Here is a 15,459-nt window from a genome sequence, read left to right on the forward strand (position 1 = left end):
TTAACAGTTTTTGCAGCATTGGCAGCATCTGCATGTTTCAAGTACTATGTGTTTTTCTTTGTTTTACAAAGGGAAGTGAATTGAGTCAATGTTTTTCCAGCAACCAATCAGTAAATGTCACTTCATTAAATTGGTTGTTTGTATTATGACAGTGAATTCAAACAAATCAACAAAAAACATAAAGGATCACATGCAGCTGGCAAATAACTTGAAAATTAATGAGAAATATATTAGGTAAAGCATCAGTAAAATCCCTTGTTTTAAAGAAGGTGGAGGAACTCTTAGGTCTAAGATGTTTAGATTATTCGTTACCTTGTGACATAACCGTGTCAGCTTCTTGTCCTGGATGCCCAGTTTAAGGATGTCTGACGGTAAGGGCGGAACTTTTTTGGTCTGTATGGGCAAACTATTTCTTGATGTTACACTTGCATTTTCTATCACAGGGCACCTGTATTATTGCTCAGATGTGCACATGTATCTTCTGTTATTTATTTGTATCATTTATATCTGTTGTTGCATGCACAGCCCAGTAGGTGCTCCTTTTACATTTTTGTCCTTGGCACTTGAGAGTGAGCTTACACTGGTTCACAGAGCAAGAGAAATAGAGGATAATGCCATTATAGACTAGTCGTTATATTTGAGCATTAGAGCAAATTTTTAGAGCTATTTTTTTTAAATAGTTAATCATCCTAACATTTAATCCTAACATTGTATGAAATACACGGTGTTTTTTTCTTTTTCTTTTAGAAAAACCAAGAAAACACCATTACCCATAAACCCTCACGATGACGTTGTAAACCACGGACATCAAGATGGTGCTTGAAAGTACTATGGTCTGGTAAGGAATAAGAAATATGGTTAAAGTTATAAATGGAGAAGCGTAACTTTATTCAAAATGAGCTGTTGTTTGATAAACTAAATATTCGTCTTTTTTACGTTGTTTGGCTGAAACATTCGTACGTTTATTTAGTTGTGTCTGTGGTTTAAGATGCTGAAGCTATTCCCTGAGTCACTCCATCACCTAGCTAACCTTAGCCAGGAGGAGCTTCCTGCACACGGCTAACAAAGGGCTGTTCAGTCACGTTATGCACATTTAACAAGTTATATGATCACTACCGCGAGCCTATGTGAAGTTGCTCTTTTACGTTTACGAGAACTTCGCTGTTAAATTCAGATTGAGCCTCAAATTGAGATGAAATGTCTCTTGTTTAGAGTGTTAGCATTAGCTAGCAAACAAAAGTCAGCTATCACAAATAGACGCTGTCTCTCAGTTTGGGGTACATTCAGGGAGAGAACACATTAAGAAACCTTCTGTTTTGTTAAACAATATGTTTTTTCACAGGAAGCAGTACTGCAGGACTCAACGTTACATTGTATGAGATCAGGTCATTGTGTTCACTGGGGCTACAACAATAATTGTCATGTGAAATATGTTGACAGTTTAATCATTTTGTCTATTAAATGTCAAAGAAGATCAAAATGCTTATGACATTTTCCCAAAGCAACGTGTTTATAGTCCAAGACTCTAAAATATACAATGTGAAGCAGCAAATCCTCACTTTTGAGAAGCTGGGATCACTTCAGCGATACATCATTTATGAAAACTGTTCACAGTAATTTCCATCATTGAATTGGTTGATGAACTAATTGTTTCAGTGTCCACCCCTTCACATGTTATAGAGAGTACCTGTTAGAGATGCACATTGGTTATAACCAATATTAGTCCAATCAGTGTACTTTACATTGTTTACATTCTGGCCACTACTTTTCATTCTTAGTGTGGACAATAGTGAGTACATGCGCAATGGAGACTTTCTGCCCACCCGGCTGCAGGCTCAGCAGGACGCAGTTAATATGGTTTGTCACTCCAAGACCCGCACCAACCCCGAAAACAACGTGGGCCTCATCACCATGGCAAAGTAAGAGGCAATGTGTTAGAATGAGAGTGCTGACATCTAAATTATTTAGATAAAATAACACAAGTGTTGTGTGTCCCTGTGCAGCAACTGTGAGGTGCTGACCACGCTGACTCCAGACACGGGCAGGATACTGTCCAAGCTGCACGCTGTGCAGCCTATCGGAAATATCTGCTTCTGCACCGGCATCAGGGTTGCACACGTGAGTTTGTGACTTTCATTACAAAGTGAGTCTTCTCCCGCTCCTCCTGCAGGAAAACCAATAGAGGAGCTGGGAGAGATATGGAAAGTCAAATTCTGGAACAATGGGACGTATTGAGTCAGTTAAAGAACTGCCTCATCTAAATGTTATTAATTACACCTGTACTTTACATGCCAGAATGTCTGTGGTGAAAAGATCCATCGTCCTATCTGTCACATAAAACCTTTTTTTCAGTTCATAAAGTTTTTTTTTTTCCATTTTGCTGTGTTTCTCTCTATAGTTGGCACTGAAGCACAGACAGGGCAAAAACCACAAGATGCGCATTATTGCGTTTGTTGGCAGCCCCGTGGAGGACAACGAAAAAGAAGTGAGCTACGTTCTGACATAAGTCGATGTGTTTTTATGTATTTGGGATTTTGTCATTGATAACCAGGGAGGATACTTTCAACAATATCAGACAATTGAGATTGTCTTTGGATGGGATGGTAGACATGTTGGAAAAGCATGCTGCTCATTAAGCATTAAACACGGCTACCTGTATGCACCAAATTGATATTCTACACATAATTATTCACAGCAATCAATATCTTTGGAGAAGTTAAACACAACTCATTACTAGTATTAGTTTTTCCCACCTGCAAATTGTACCATTACATTATTATTGAAAATGGGCAGTTGTGTTGTTAAATGTGTTGTGTTCTAGCTGAGTTAGTAATTTTTTTTTTCCATTACAGCCTTCTGATAAAATATGTATGTGTCACTGAAGTATTGTTGTTTTCTTGTAGCTGGTCAAAATGGCAAAGCGTCTCAAGAAGGAAAAGGTCAATGTGGATATCATTAACTTTGGAGAGGAGGTATTTTTCCGCTCATCTTGAATATCTAATGTTCTTAATGTATTTCTACGCTGTTGTCTGGTCCACGACGTGCTGACCCTCGTTCTCTCTCACCCCTGCAGGAGATGAACACAGAGAAGCTGACGCTCTTCATCAACACACTGAATGGCAAAGAGGGAGCAGGCTCCCACCTGGTCACTGTTCCTCCAGGCCCCAGTCTGGCTGATGCCCTGCTGTCCTCGCCCATCCTGGCTGGAGAGGGAGGTGCAGTGTTGGGCCTGGGTGCTGGTGACTTTGAGTTTGGAGTGGATCCCAGTGCAGACCCAGAGCTTGCCTTGGTAAGAGAGCAGGGGAAAGTGGGTAAAAATGGGTCACTGTTTGTGTAGTTCATTGAACTTACAACTTCTCTTGTCTTTTGACTCTAAAATCGTCAAGATTATTCCTCCATATTGCTGTTTTTTCCCCCCACTACCTTCTACACCACATGTTTAATCTGTCGTCTTCAGTGTATGTGTGTGGCATTATGCTACCTGCTGATTTATTCCTCTCTTCTCTCCAGGCTCTGAGAGTGTCTATGGAGGAGCAGAGACAACGACAGGAGGATGAAGCTCGCAGAGCCGCTGTCACATCTACTGAAGTTGGTGTTGCCTCTCCTGCTGCAGATGGTGAGAAAAATGTCCAACAACTTGATTTTCCATCATAGATGCAAAATGTCTGCCCATCTTCTTTCAGTAGAAGATATATTGCTCCCATTTTGAGTGTGTTCACATAGTGTTTTCTCTCTTTCTGTTGCAGAGTCTGATGATGCCCTGTTGAAGATGTCCGTTCCCCAAACAGAGTCGTCCACACCTGCTCTACCAGACTTCAGCCGCATGACAGAGGATGAACAGATTGCCTATGCTTTGCAGATGTCCATGCAGGGAGAAGGAGCAGGTTGAACATGGATTTTGACTTTTTTTTATTTCCCTTACTAGGAGAATTGATAACCTCTAATACAAGCTGAGATTCAGTATGCGTCACACCAACAATATAAAATCATGTTCACGACATGTTAGAGGAAGCTGAATGTTTTTTTTTGTAGTTGGTGGGTGTCCTTTGTGTGTTTTACTTATACTATATGTATCTCAGAATCTAAAATAAGCTATGGCATTTCTGCCTTTTATTACAAAAGATATGATTGATTGTAGAAGTGTATATATCTAACTGCCAATTTGGTTAATGATTACCTGGAGATGCTGCTGTAAGGGTTATTGGCTTGTTTGTACTGGCACTCGAATACAATTTATTATTCTATTACACCTGGCATAATAAATTGTATTGCAGTGCCACTTTGGAGCTTGGAAAACATTCCCACATATCTTACTTGTGATTAATGACTTAACAGTTGGCAAGAGCAGTTTGTTACAGTTTAAGGTCCATATTTACAAAGTTCTCTATTTAAACTAAATGCAGCATGAGAGTACAAGCTTGGTTTTGTTCTTGTTACTTAAGATAAGACACATGGATGCAATACTTTTGGCAATAATTATTTTGCACATCATCAATCCAGGTAAAAAAAAATGAACATTTCTGTTCCATTTTTCTTGCAGAGGACATGGACACAGGAGCTGACTCCAGCAAGGCTAAGGTAAGCACAAGCCTTTATTAGTTCTTGTTTGTCTTTTTCACCAGGTTGAAATGTGCGTGGTAAACTTTACAATATGTCCTTTTCTTTGTCCAGGATGAAGAGGACTATGATGTTATGCAGGATCCAGAGTTTCTTCAGAGCGTCCTGGAAAACCTTCCCGGAGTCGACCCAAACAACGAGGCCATCCGTAGCGCCATGGGCTCCCTGGCTTCCCAGACGGGCTCTAAACCCGACAACAAGAAGGACGAGGAGAAAAAGAAATGAACACCTAAAGAAGAACTTAATATATGATGAATAAAGAAAGACCCGAGAATTGCACCGCATGTGTTATTCACAGTTACATTCTTACCCTCCTCCATACAGGTACCATTTTGTTTATGTGGCTGTGTAAACTGTAAACAATGTTTGCCTTTTTTCAACTTACGGTTAAAGGCCTATTCTGATTTCATTTTTTGTGTCAAGCAGAAATGCTTTCTTTTGAATCTTTTGTAATATAACTACTCGGTAAGAAGGCAGATTTCCTCAATAAATGTACATAATACAAGGTGGTACTTGAAATTTATTTACAGTTTAATTTTTTTATTTAAGTTCAATGGATCTTGCATTCATATTTACAAACATCACAGGTACATTCATTGTTATTATTATGACTGGGTGTTCTTTATACAAGGAAAAGGGATGCATCTTATATACAAGCAAAGTAGAGGAGAGACCTACAGATATGTTAAGACCTTTGGCTTTTAACGCTGCTCTGTTTTAATATGATTCTAATGAGAAGTATCATCAGTGTATAACTTATATTTAGTATGTAACTTAAAAAGCAGATGAATACAGTTTTATTGTGTTTTTATATAGGTACTTTTCTTGCAGAATTATTGAATAATAATCTAGTTGTGTTACTATAGTATGTGAGACCACAAATCAAATTTTATAATAACAGCGTGTCAGCAAGTACTAAAATGTACATACGTCTTTCTAGATTTATCCATTCATAATACCAAAACCAGTAGAAATAAGAACATTTACATAAATTCTGTATTTAAGTGCAATTTTTAGGTACCTGTACTTCAGTATTTACATTTTCTGTTACTTTATACTTCTAATCACTGCATCAGAGGCAGATATTGTACTTTTTACTCAACAATTAGTTTGATAACTAAAAGTGGGCGACTGGCTAAGTGGAGAGCAGGGCCGTCCTTCAAACAGAAGATCCCCGGCTCCCTCTGCTAGTCGCATGTTGATGTGTCCTTGAGCAAGACACTTAACCCCATAATTGCTCCTGTAGCTGTGCCTACGGTGTAGAAATCTGAATTGTAAGTCGCTTTGGATAAAAGCTAAATGACTGTAATGTACCAGTCTCCAGATTCAGATTAAAACATATAGTCAAATAAATATATCAATAATAAATCAAATTAGCCTGTGGTGACGTGCCCATTAATACGTCAATAATCACAAAACAGTAAAAAAGGTAAATTCTACTAAATGAGTACTTTTACTTCTGGTAGTTTAAATATGTTTTGATGCCATTACTTTTGTAATTATACGTAATATAGGAGAGCTTCGACCACCACTGGCCAAAAGTCACAGATTGTAGCGAAAAGTGCAGAATGTCCAGTTCGTATTAAAAGTTTTTCATGAAATAGTATTTAAAATGTTAATATTTACGAATGTTTTTGCACGACACCGCTTTAACGTTGTGGACAACATTTTTGAGGCACCTGGGAAGTCACTGTCGCACAATTTGTTGACGAGGAATTTATGCGTCCGAGAAGAAAGTCAGGAACCAACTTTGCAAACTAACGTTAGCAGGTAATTCAAATTAAATAGAAGTCAATGTTAGCTTCAGCTAGAGCAAATACAACACGCATCAAGTATTATATATTAGGACTGCATTAGCTGAGTGTTGCACTGTTCTAGCTAATTGTAGTTTTTGACTAACGTTACGTGAGGAAAGTTGGCTATTTGTCGTTAGCACGGCCAGCTAGTTAAATGCTAACGTTTAGCTAACGTTAGCTGTTAGCAGAAGGACCCACTTGTTGCAACACCACAGTTAAGTTTGACAGGCGAAACAACGACTTTGTTGTTTCCTTTGACCGGTTTATCTGTAGTCTGGAGCAGAATAACAACACCAATTATTTGTATTTAACCAGACACTCGCGACCCTTTTGTGATAACATCTGTCACATATTTTATTTAAATGTATAACTGTCGTAGTCAAACTGTGTCAACGTATCACGATTAAGTTACCGTTAATATGTAACGTTTTTGTTCTGACTAGTGTGTTGCCCCGGTAGGTCTCGAGCCTTGTGCTGGCAATGGGGGACATGAAGACCCCTGATTTTGATGATTTGCTGGCAGCTTTTGACATTCCTGACATTGAGGCCATTCAATCAAGTCCAGAGGAGGAACGGGATGAGGTGGGGACCAATTCAGATGAGGGAGAGAGTGGGTCTCCTTCATGCTTTCCCTGCCCTCCTGCCTCACACACTGACCTCCCCGTGGTCAGTGTTATTGTGAAGAACACAGTACGATCTGAGTCTTTGGAAGAGGAGGAGAAGTCTCACAGCGACGTCACAGTCACAGTGGGTGACCTCACCTCACAACTTGGTCCAAAAATGGCTGCTGATGCCCCCGTGGAGCCACAGATTGCCAACGGTTTTGAGGGATCTGTCCCCAGGGACCAGGGACAGTCCAACACAGAGCCATGGCACCCTTGTTCACCACTGAGGTCCACACTGAATGCTACTGAGAGTAAAAGCGTTAAAGGAGCTGAGGTTGGATTGGTCCGACACGCGACTGATGTCATAACCTGTCCGAAGCCCCTCCCCTTCCTCCAGTCTTCGACTAGGGCTGGTCCTAACTCCTCAACTCCCCCTTCCCTACACTCAGTGAGTCCTCACCTTACTCGTCACTCGCCTGAGAAGGAGGAAACTTGTCTCTTCAGTAATCCATCGTCCTCCCCTTCACCACAAAATGGGAGTATTATGGCTGTAATTAAACATGTTATGCACTCAGATGACGATGACTCGGAGCCTGACTTAGGAAGTCCGCTGGTGATCCAGGAGAGTCCAGAATCTGTAATGTCCACCCCTCCCAAATTCAAATACAGAGCAAAACTACAGTCTGAACTTCTTGCGTCTCCTGAATCCCATCCCTGTCTTGTCTCTCATCGTCCTCTGCCTTCTCTGGCACCTGCAAAACCTAAACCCAAACCTGAGGAGCAAGGGCAACCTTCCACCGTCAGTTGTCCCTCCACAGCTCCTCAACCACAGAGCCTCAAGGACTGCCTCCCCTCTCTCAGCGCGGCCTCTGCATCAGTCCAAGAGGAGAAATACCCAGAGCATGTGATTGATGAAAGGGACTCACCTGAGAGCCCACCGCCCAGTGAGACAGGTTTTGTAGTCCCCAAGAGATGCAGAAGCCCTGATTCGGCCCAAGCAACGGCAAACCACAAGGACTTAGGTCACGAAGAGGAGCTCATGGAAGGTGAGCCCAAAGAAGAGGACAGGCCAGGTGACGCTGAGGAGCTGCGTGAAAAGGTGGCCGGAAATGGGGAAAATTCAAACGAGGAGAGCTGTGGTGCTGGCACGGAGGATCCTGGGTCTGCTAGCGCTGCAGACACACTTTCATCTCAATTGCGTCCCCTCAAAGTTAAAATCAAAATACCTACAGGTAGCATCACAAGGACTGTGACGGGTGTTGCCCCTAAAAAAAGAGCCATTCTCAAGGGGGCGAATAGTTCAAAACCTTCACCAGAACATCACAACACAAGATCCAAGAGGGAGTTATCGCAGCAGTCTCAGTTGCCTGCAATGGCGATGCTCCAGGATGCCTGTGCCGCAACACTGGAAGGTGCCAGTACGGTCAAAGACAAAACCGCAGTGGACACCAAGTCTAAAGTTTCCCCGACAGCTGTTAGCATCACCAAAGCTGCAGCCCTGCCCACCATCTCCGTCTCCACTCCGAGAGTCAGCCCGGGTGGGGTCAACCCTCGTATCCTGGGTCATAAAGCTCTGAACAGCGGGATGACACTTCCTTCGCCTTTGCTTACGCCTCAAGGTAGCAGCAGACCAGCCTCCATAGTCAACAGCACCGGGGCGATCATATCCAAGACTCAGACCAACCTGGTGGAAGCTTTCAACAAGATCCTCAACAACAAGAACCTCCTGCCCAGTTATAAACCCGATCTGAGCTCACCTCTTCCTGCAGAGTGGGGCCTTCCTCTACCCGCACAGGTAAGCTGTCACTGTGAACAGTGCTAAAACAATTATTCGATTATTTATTATAATATAGTAACTGAATTTTGGGGGATTTTGGACTGTTGGTCTGAACAAACAAGGTTTTTTTAATTTGTCACATTTAGCCATGGCAAATTGTGACATTTAAAGGACAAAACAAATTGAATAATCAAAAAAATAATTAGCAGTTTAATCGGTAATCTAATAAAGTAAACTGTAAACTGCAGCTATGGTTCCCTCCCACATCACATATTATCAAGTTGATCCGGCTGTTTTGCTGAGCATTTAAAGTTAAATCTGATGATGACGAGCGGCCCAACTATCAAAGATAGAAGATAACTTTGTTTTCATTTATTTAAATATAAAAAGCAATATAAGGGAAGAGAATGCATGCAGTATCTGATATTGCATCATGAACAGTGTCACGGGTAAATCGTTTTCATTGTAACATATAATGTTCCTTCCAGGCAGCGTTCCTCCAACAGAACGAGGCTGCATTGGTCTTAATTTGACATGACAATCTCACAGCAGTGTTTCACACAGCTCTATTTAATATTAATGTCAATATCTAAGAAGATGAACGTCTGATCCCGTGCAGGGCTACCGCTGTTTGGAGTGCGGCGATGCTTTTGCGTTGAAGCAGAGCTTGGCGCGGCACTACGACCGCCGCTCGCTGAGGATCGAGGTGACGTGTAACCACTGCGCCAAGCGGTTAGCCTTCTACAACAAGTGCAGCCTGCTGCTACACGCCAGAGAACACAAGGAGAGAGGCCTGATCATGCAGTGTTCACACCTGGTCATGAAACCTGTTCCGATGGAGCAGATGATTGGCCACCAGGAACCCAAGGCAACTGGTTGGTTAACATCTGTCTCAGCACTGTTGCTTAACTGTTCCTTTTTTGGGATGTTATTCATATGTGTGGTTATGTCTCTCTTTGTATACTCCTCGTTGATTCCTCTCTCCTTCTCTTTTGTCATTCTGTTCAGGACCATCATCGGCCGCCCCGGCACCGATGCCACATCCAGCAGTGTCCAAGAAGAAAGCAGACACAGTGCAGTACATCAGTAATACATGTTCTGAGTGTCAGGCTCAGTTTCCCAGCAAAGAAGAAGTGGCCGAGCATTTCCAAGAAATCCAACCAGCACAAACCTCTGTGAGTCCCTTTTAGTGTGAGGACATTTGTTTTTAAATTGGTTTTCCAATGAATTAACTTAATTCCTTTGTTTTTTCTGTTGTTCTCTAGTCATGCACAGAGTGTTCTCCTCCCATGCTTCTGCCCAACAGCTGCAGTGCAGCAGCTCATCAACGCATCCACCAAAGCTGTCCTCCACACGTCTGCCCAGAGTGTGGGGGCACGGCCAAGCAGCCGCTATTTCAAACGCACCTTAACGAGACCTGCTTACACTTTGCGCGACGCATTGGATACAGGTGTGATATCGTTGTTGTAGCCACAGGAATTCTGTTTACGTGCCCGTGTTTCCCCCTCTTTCCTCTTGCCATTTAACAACTCTTTCTCTCTCTGCAGATGTTCCAGTTGCCTGGTGGTGTTTGGGGGGCTTAACTCAGTGAAGGCTCACATTCAACAGGCTCATTGTGATATGTTCCACAAGTGCCCTAGCTGTCCTATGGCTTTTAAATCTGCTCCCAGCACACAGAACCACATCAGTACCCAACATCCAACGCTCACTGAAGGACAGACCATGTATATATTACAATACACACACACAGATGTGCTTTAATTCATGAAAAGAAATGTTTCCTCTCAATTGATTAACACCGTTTTTTATCCTTTTACAGGTCAATATATAAATGTGTCATGTGTGACACCGTTTTTACAAACAAGTCTCTGCTGCACGTCCACTTTGACACTCATCTAACCAATCAAAAGGTGCATGTGTTTAAATGCCCCGAGTGCACCAAGTTGTTTTCTCAGAGGAATTCCCTTTTGGATCATTTCAAGGTACATGTATGCTTACATTGTGTCTAATTGTATTCAGTTAGTGTTAAGACAGCCTTATAATACCACTCTTTTTTCTTTTTTTCTTTTTTTTCTTCTGTTCCTCAGACACATAAGACTCCCTCGTTGCAACAAGAGTTGCCGTCACCTCCAGCTGCTTCCTCTCGTTCACGGCCTTCAGTGAAGTTGGAGAGCTCAGATGGAGAGGAGTGGATGGATGAGGAGAAGGTGACGACGGAGAGGACGAAGACCCCCTCCGGTTGGAAGTGTGCACCTTGCCATGCACGCTACACAGACCGGGAAGACTACATTACCCACATGGCTGAGCAACATAGCAAGGTCTGAAAGTCCACCATACCCCCTGCTGTCAAAGATATCTCATTTGACTAAATTGATTTAGTTCTTAGATACAGCTATAAATGAATAGATGTGTTTGTGTTTGTGTTATGTAGAATCTGAAGAAGTTTCCTTGTAACAAGTGTGAGAGCTCCTTCACCACCACCTCCAGTATGAGACGTCACATCAGAGACAAACATAAAGTCATGAACCGCTTTCGCTGCCAGTGAGTATCCCAAATTCTGCATTCCTTTTCCTGATTGTGACACATTTGAATTTGCTGGCACTTTGTCCAAAATTATTATCAAGAGCATTTCTGTTTATAACACCCGAGTGGTGACCTCACTGATTTCAGGTCGTGAGTATGAGTAGGCTTCGTCAGTTGCTTTTTGTAAACACCACTTTTCAAAGTTGGCCCTTCCTCCCTGGTTTAACGAGGTGTACGGGGCTCGTCAGCGGGTTAAAGCCAACCCTAGATTCACAACACGGGTTATGGAACAGTCGTAATTTAATACTGTTGACTCTATATGACCAACATAAGTATACAAGACCATCGGCGCTGTTTGTACATAGGTATTCTTAATGCTTGTCACCAGTTCGGATTTTGTGCGAAATGAGATGAAATCATGTAGGTTCACCAGAAAGTCCTTCAGCTCAGACTCCAGTGGGGCCGGCATGCTTATATGCACTCACAAAGACACACACAGAGAAGAGGAGAGAGAGTGAAAGAGAACCTCTTCTTTAAGAGCGTCATACTTACCTTTTATTGGCATACTATACTCTGACTTTGTTAGTGCATTTTATACGACATACTATGACATTTTATGGAATACTCTGACTTGTTTGTCTTTTCGGCATAATACACTGTGATTTTCTATACTATGAATTTTCAGGACATATGATAGTTTGACATTTTTATTACTTTTTTATTGCATATCGTCCTATGACTTTTTATAACAAAATAAACAGATTTTCTATTACATTGTTATAGCATACTATACTATGAAACTTCATGGAATATTCTTTATTATATATTTTGTCATACTAAACTGACTTTTTAAATGTTATTTATATGACATTTTATGGAATACTACTTTGTTTCTGACTTGTTTTGGCATAATATAGTATGATTTGTTTATATATTTATATATGACCTACTATACTACTACGACATTTTATGCCTTTTTTATGACAGACTATACCATTTTTTAATGACTCTTAATTATTCGTTATTCCATGGGCTATTTGTGATTTTAGGGGTAATGCTTATATAACAATAAATAAAAATGTCAGCCTCACTTTACTTTAACTGTAACTGGGATTCCTGAAATAGGTGATGGTCCAAAAATGATGACTACATCAAACCTTCACTGAGGTTAATAAATCGTGTGTGTGTGTGTGTGTGTGTGTGTGTGTGTGTGTGTGTGTGTGTGTGTGTGTGTGTGTGTGTGTGTGTGTGTGTGTGTGTGTGTGTGTGTGTGTGTGTGTGTGTGTGTGTGTGTAGGTTCTGCAGTGAGGGTAAGAAAACATTCAGCAGCAGAGCGATGTTGGAGAAACATGTTCAGCAAAGACACAGCATGGACCCGGGGAGCCAGAACACACCGATAGTAAGCCTCTTCTCTTTTCCAGAAGTCAAACAGGAAACTATTTTGACTAAGATGTTGTTAACTGCAGCTTGATTTCCGCTGGTCGCAGGGAGGCAGAGATGAGGCCGACAGTTCCTCAGAACAGGACGGTAGTTTGGGGGCTTGCCGGAGACGGAAAGGAGCTGTGAGGATGGAGCCGGAAGAGTCGTCCACTGATGGAGTGAGTCCAGTGAAGAAGTTGCGGACCTCCTCCTCTGCCCCCTTCGAGTCTGGGTTCCGCTGCTCCCCCTGTGGCTTCACCACAGAGGACCAGGCATTGTTCCTGGAGCATATCAGCCAGCACCGGCGAGGAGGGACAGAGGGCGCCAACGGCAGTCAGCAGTGTCTACAGTGTGGCGCCTGCTTCACATCCACCTCTGCCCTGTCACGCCATCGCTTCATCACCCACAAAGTGAGAGACGCATCCACTGATAACCAGCAATCCATCAGCATGCACCCAGCACCTTCCCCTGGTACCAACAGGAACCATGAGTATAAGAGTTCTCTGGACGGTTCGGCACCAGCATCACCCTCCTCTCAATCCTCCATAGCTCAGGGGAGGGAAGAGGAGGGCACACTGGCCTGCAGGGTGTGTGACAAACAATTCGAAAAGGCAACAGATCTGACTACGCACTTCAGAACGCACGGTATGGCTTTTATCAATGCAAGGAACGCCGGCAAAAACCCCTAAATACATGGCTGAGAGCACTGTCGGTTGATGAATATTTACACGTGCCTTAAATACTGTTGACTTATTATCAAAGAGTGGGTTAGCACACTTTTGCAAGAATTAAACCAAAGAGAGGTGATATAACAGAGTTCCCATGTGAATAGATTGTAAAACAATGAAATGTGATTGTTACTGGTGAGGATAAGATGAACCTTTTACTTGACACTCAGGATCTAATGCTGCATCTCTGTGGTCAGTAGTGATGACGAGCAGGATCAGAGCTACTTCTTTGTCAGTGAACAGTTCGTCTGACTAGTCGCTGTGACCCGTTCACATAATGTGCCCGTAGAGAATTGTGAGCCTACTGTGATTATGACGGCTGTGTCATTAAATGTTGATAGTCAGTGATGGAATGTCTGTTTTGATTTCTATATTTTCATCTTACTAAGGAGACGTATGAACGGCAACCTAGGTATTTTTCTGCTAAGTCCTTTTTATTTGTTTTATTACATATTCTTTAGACTGTTAACTCAGTTATTATTAAATATGTATACTTTTTTTAATTGCCATTTTCAGAAACGTATAATAATAATTTATATTGATTCCCATCTCCAAAAGCAGTCATTGACTTCTGTACAAATGTGAAATTTGGTACTAAAAAGACTACTTTGGACCCACTTCATCCGTCTAACTCAGATTGCTGAAACTGAATTTCTGAATATATTTCTTCACAGAATGATTCCTGGATTTACTCCCATAGTTCATCATATTGTGAAGGAATGTCTTCACTGCCAGTATTACAGTGACTCTTAACTTTCAGTGCATACAGTGGGATGTTGCTATTGTCTCAAGACAAAATTTAAAAAAAAGTGAGCCTAACCTTTAAATATTATATATATAAATAAATAAATAACACGTCTCAGCAAGTTTGAAGTCCCTGTATGTTTATATTTATATTGTACTGAAATGAAAATGAACCAATAAGATGTACAATTTAAAACCTTTGCTTTGGGGAATGGTCTGCAAAACCTGAAGTGTAAACAATGTGTTGTTAATGGAGTAAAACTGAATGAATGTTAATGTATGAACATTAGATTACGTGATGTATTCCTTCTCTGTGATGCGTTTTCTAAATGTTGTTTTACAAGATAACTGAACAAAAGAGCAGTACGTATGCGATGATGTCTGTTCCTTGTGCTCTTCTGATGTTTTGAAGAACATGTTGAACGCTGTACTTTTAATTTGTTTTCATGCTTTGCACTGTTAAAAAAAAAAAAGAAAATGATCCGATGTTGCAGCATGGCTCAGTGACTGTCGGCAGGTTGTTGATGTGTAAACTTAGCTTCCATAGCAACACAGAAAGAAATCTGTTTCATTTCAGAACTGTTAAACTAAATTGTTGCTTGATACAAAGAGGTCTGAGAGGAGAGGAGAGGATATGTTAATAGAGGGATGTGTTTTGATTTAGTAGCACTTTTTTTCTACTGTTCATGTCCGGCTGAAAAACCACAGCATCAATTGACATCCCCATCTGAGTTTTTGTTTTTAAGAACTGTTGTCATCAGTGACCTGTTTGTGCTCACTTTCTCAGGAGATTATCCAATGCTTGAACACTCATTGTTCTATTTAACTTTTCTGTTCTTGCATTGAAAAAGACGATTTATATCCAAAGGTTTAAAAAAAATAATAATAAAAAACTGGCACATTGTCTTATTTTAACTTGTTTTTGTCTTCAAATACCATTTGAACAGTAACTGAGTACATATATATCAATATTCTTTATTGAGTTTAATCACTTTTCATTTTGTCAGTGCAGCGTCAAATCAAGACAAACACATATTCCTCTTCATTCTAGTGACAGAGTATTTAAAAGCAATAATAGAGATTCCTTACACAGATTAACAGGTCATATGATTATGTACTTAATGTTTAGAATAGCCACACTCCTATGCTCACACAAATTATCTCAGACTTAGCTTATCTATGAAAAACATGTCTTCATCACAAATAAACATGAAGAGTTAAATGTCACAAGTGCACCTAATGTTAATAAG

General features: G+C 41.2%; 2 protein-coding genes across 2 annotated transcripts; both read left to right on the plus strand.

Annotated features, from left to right (window-relative positions):
* Positions 1-805: 805 nt before the first annotated feature.
* Positions 806-5,122, plus strand: LOC306700128 (26S proteasome non-ATPase regulatory subunit 4-like). Its single transcript, XM_079165045.1, has 10 exons — positions 806-838; positions 1,779-1,919; positions 2,004-2,118; positions 2,399-2,485; positions 2,904-2,972; positions 3,074-3,289; positions 3,511-3,616; positions 3,747-3,884; positions 4,541-4,578; positions 4,672-5,122. The coding sequence occupies exons 1-10, from the start codon at positions 813-815 to the stop codon at positions 4,840-4,842; spliced, it is 1,107 nt and encodes a 368-aa protein (XP_079021171.1). The 5' UTR covers positions 806-812; the 3' UTR covers positions 4,843-5,122.
* A 1,221-nt stretch (positions 5,123-6,343) lies between these two features.
* Positions 6,344-15,104, plus strand: znf687a (zinc finger protein 687a). Its single transcript, XM_079165029.1, has 11 exons — positions 6,344-6,387; positions 6,873-8,813; positions 9,415-9,670; positions 9,804-9,970; positions 10,061-10,245; positions 10,343-10,519; positions 10,615-10,777; positions 10,883-11,113; positions 11,227-11,336; positions 12,615-12,717; positions 12,806-15,104. The coding sequence occupies exons 2-11, from the start codon at positions 6,894-6,896 to the stop codon at positions 13,424-13,426; spliced, it is 3,933 nt and encodes a 1,310-aa protein (XP_079021155.1). The 5' UTR covers positions 6,344-6,387; positions 6,873-6,893; the 3' UTR covers positions 13,427-15,104.
* The last annotated feature ends 355 nt before the right edge of the window (positions 15,105-15,459 follow it).

Source organism: Pholis gunnellus, assembly GCF_910591455.1.
Source record: "Pholis gunnellus genome assembly, chromosome: 8".
Taxonomy (NCBI): Eukaryota; Metazoa; Chordata; class Actinopteri; order Perciformes; family Pholidae; genus Pholis; species Pholis gunnellus.

Coding starts and splice junctions, on each gene's coding strand:
- LOC306700128 (XM_079165045.1), top strand. CDS start 813: ATGGTGCTTGAAAGTACTATGGTCTG. Junction 2,973..3,073: donor TCATTAACTTTGGAGAGGAG/GTATTTTTCCGC, acceptor TCACCCCTGCAG/GAGATGAACACAGAGAAGCT. Junction 4,579..4,671: donor CTGACTCCAGCAAGGCTAAG/GTAAGCACAAGC, acceptor TTCTTTGTCCAG/GATGAAGAGGACTATGATGT.
- znf687a (XM_079165029.1), top strand. CDS start 6,894: ATGGGGGACATGAAGACCCCTGATTTTGATGATTTGCTGGCAGCTTTT. Junction 9,971..10,060: donor TCCAACCAGCACAAACCTCT/GTGAGTCCCTTT, acceptor GTTGTTCTCTAG/TCATGCACAGAGTGTTCTCC. Junction 12,718..12,805: donor GGAGCCAGAACACACCGATA/GTAAGCCTCTTC, acceptor CGCTGGTCGCAG/GGAGGCAGAGATGAGGCCGA.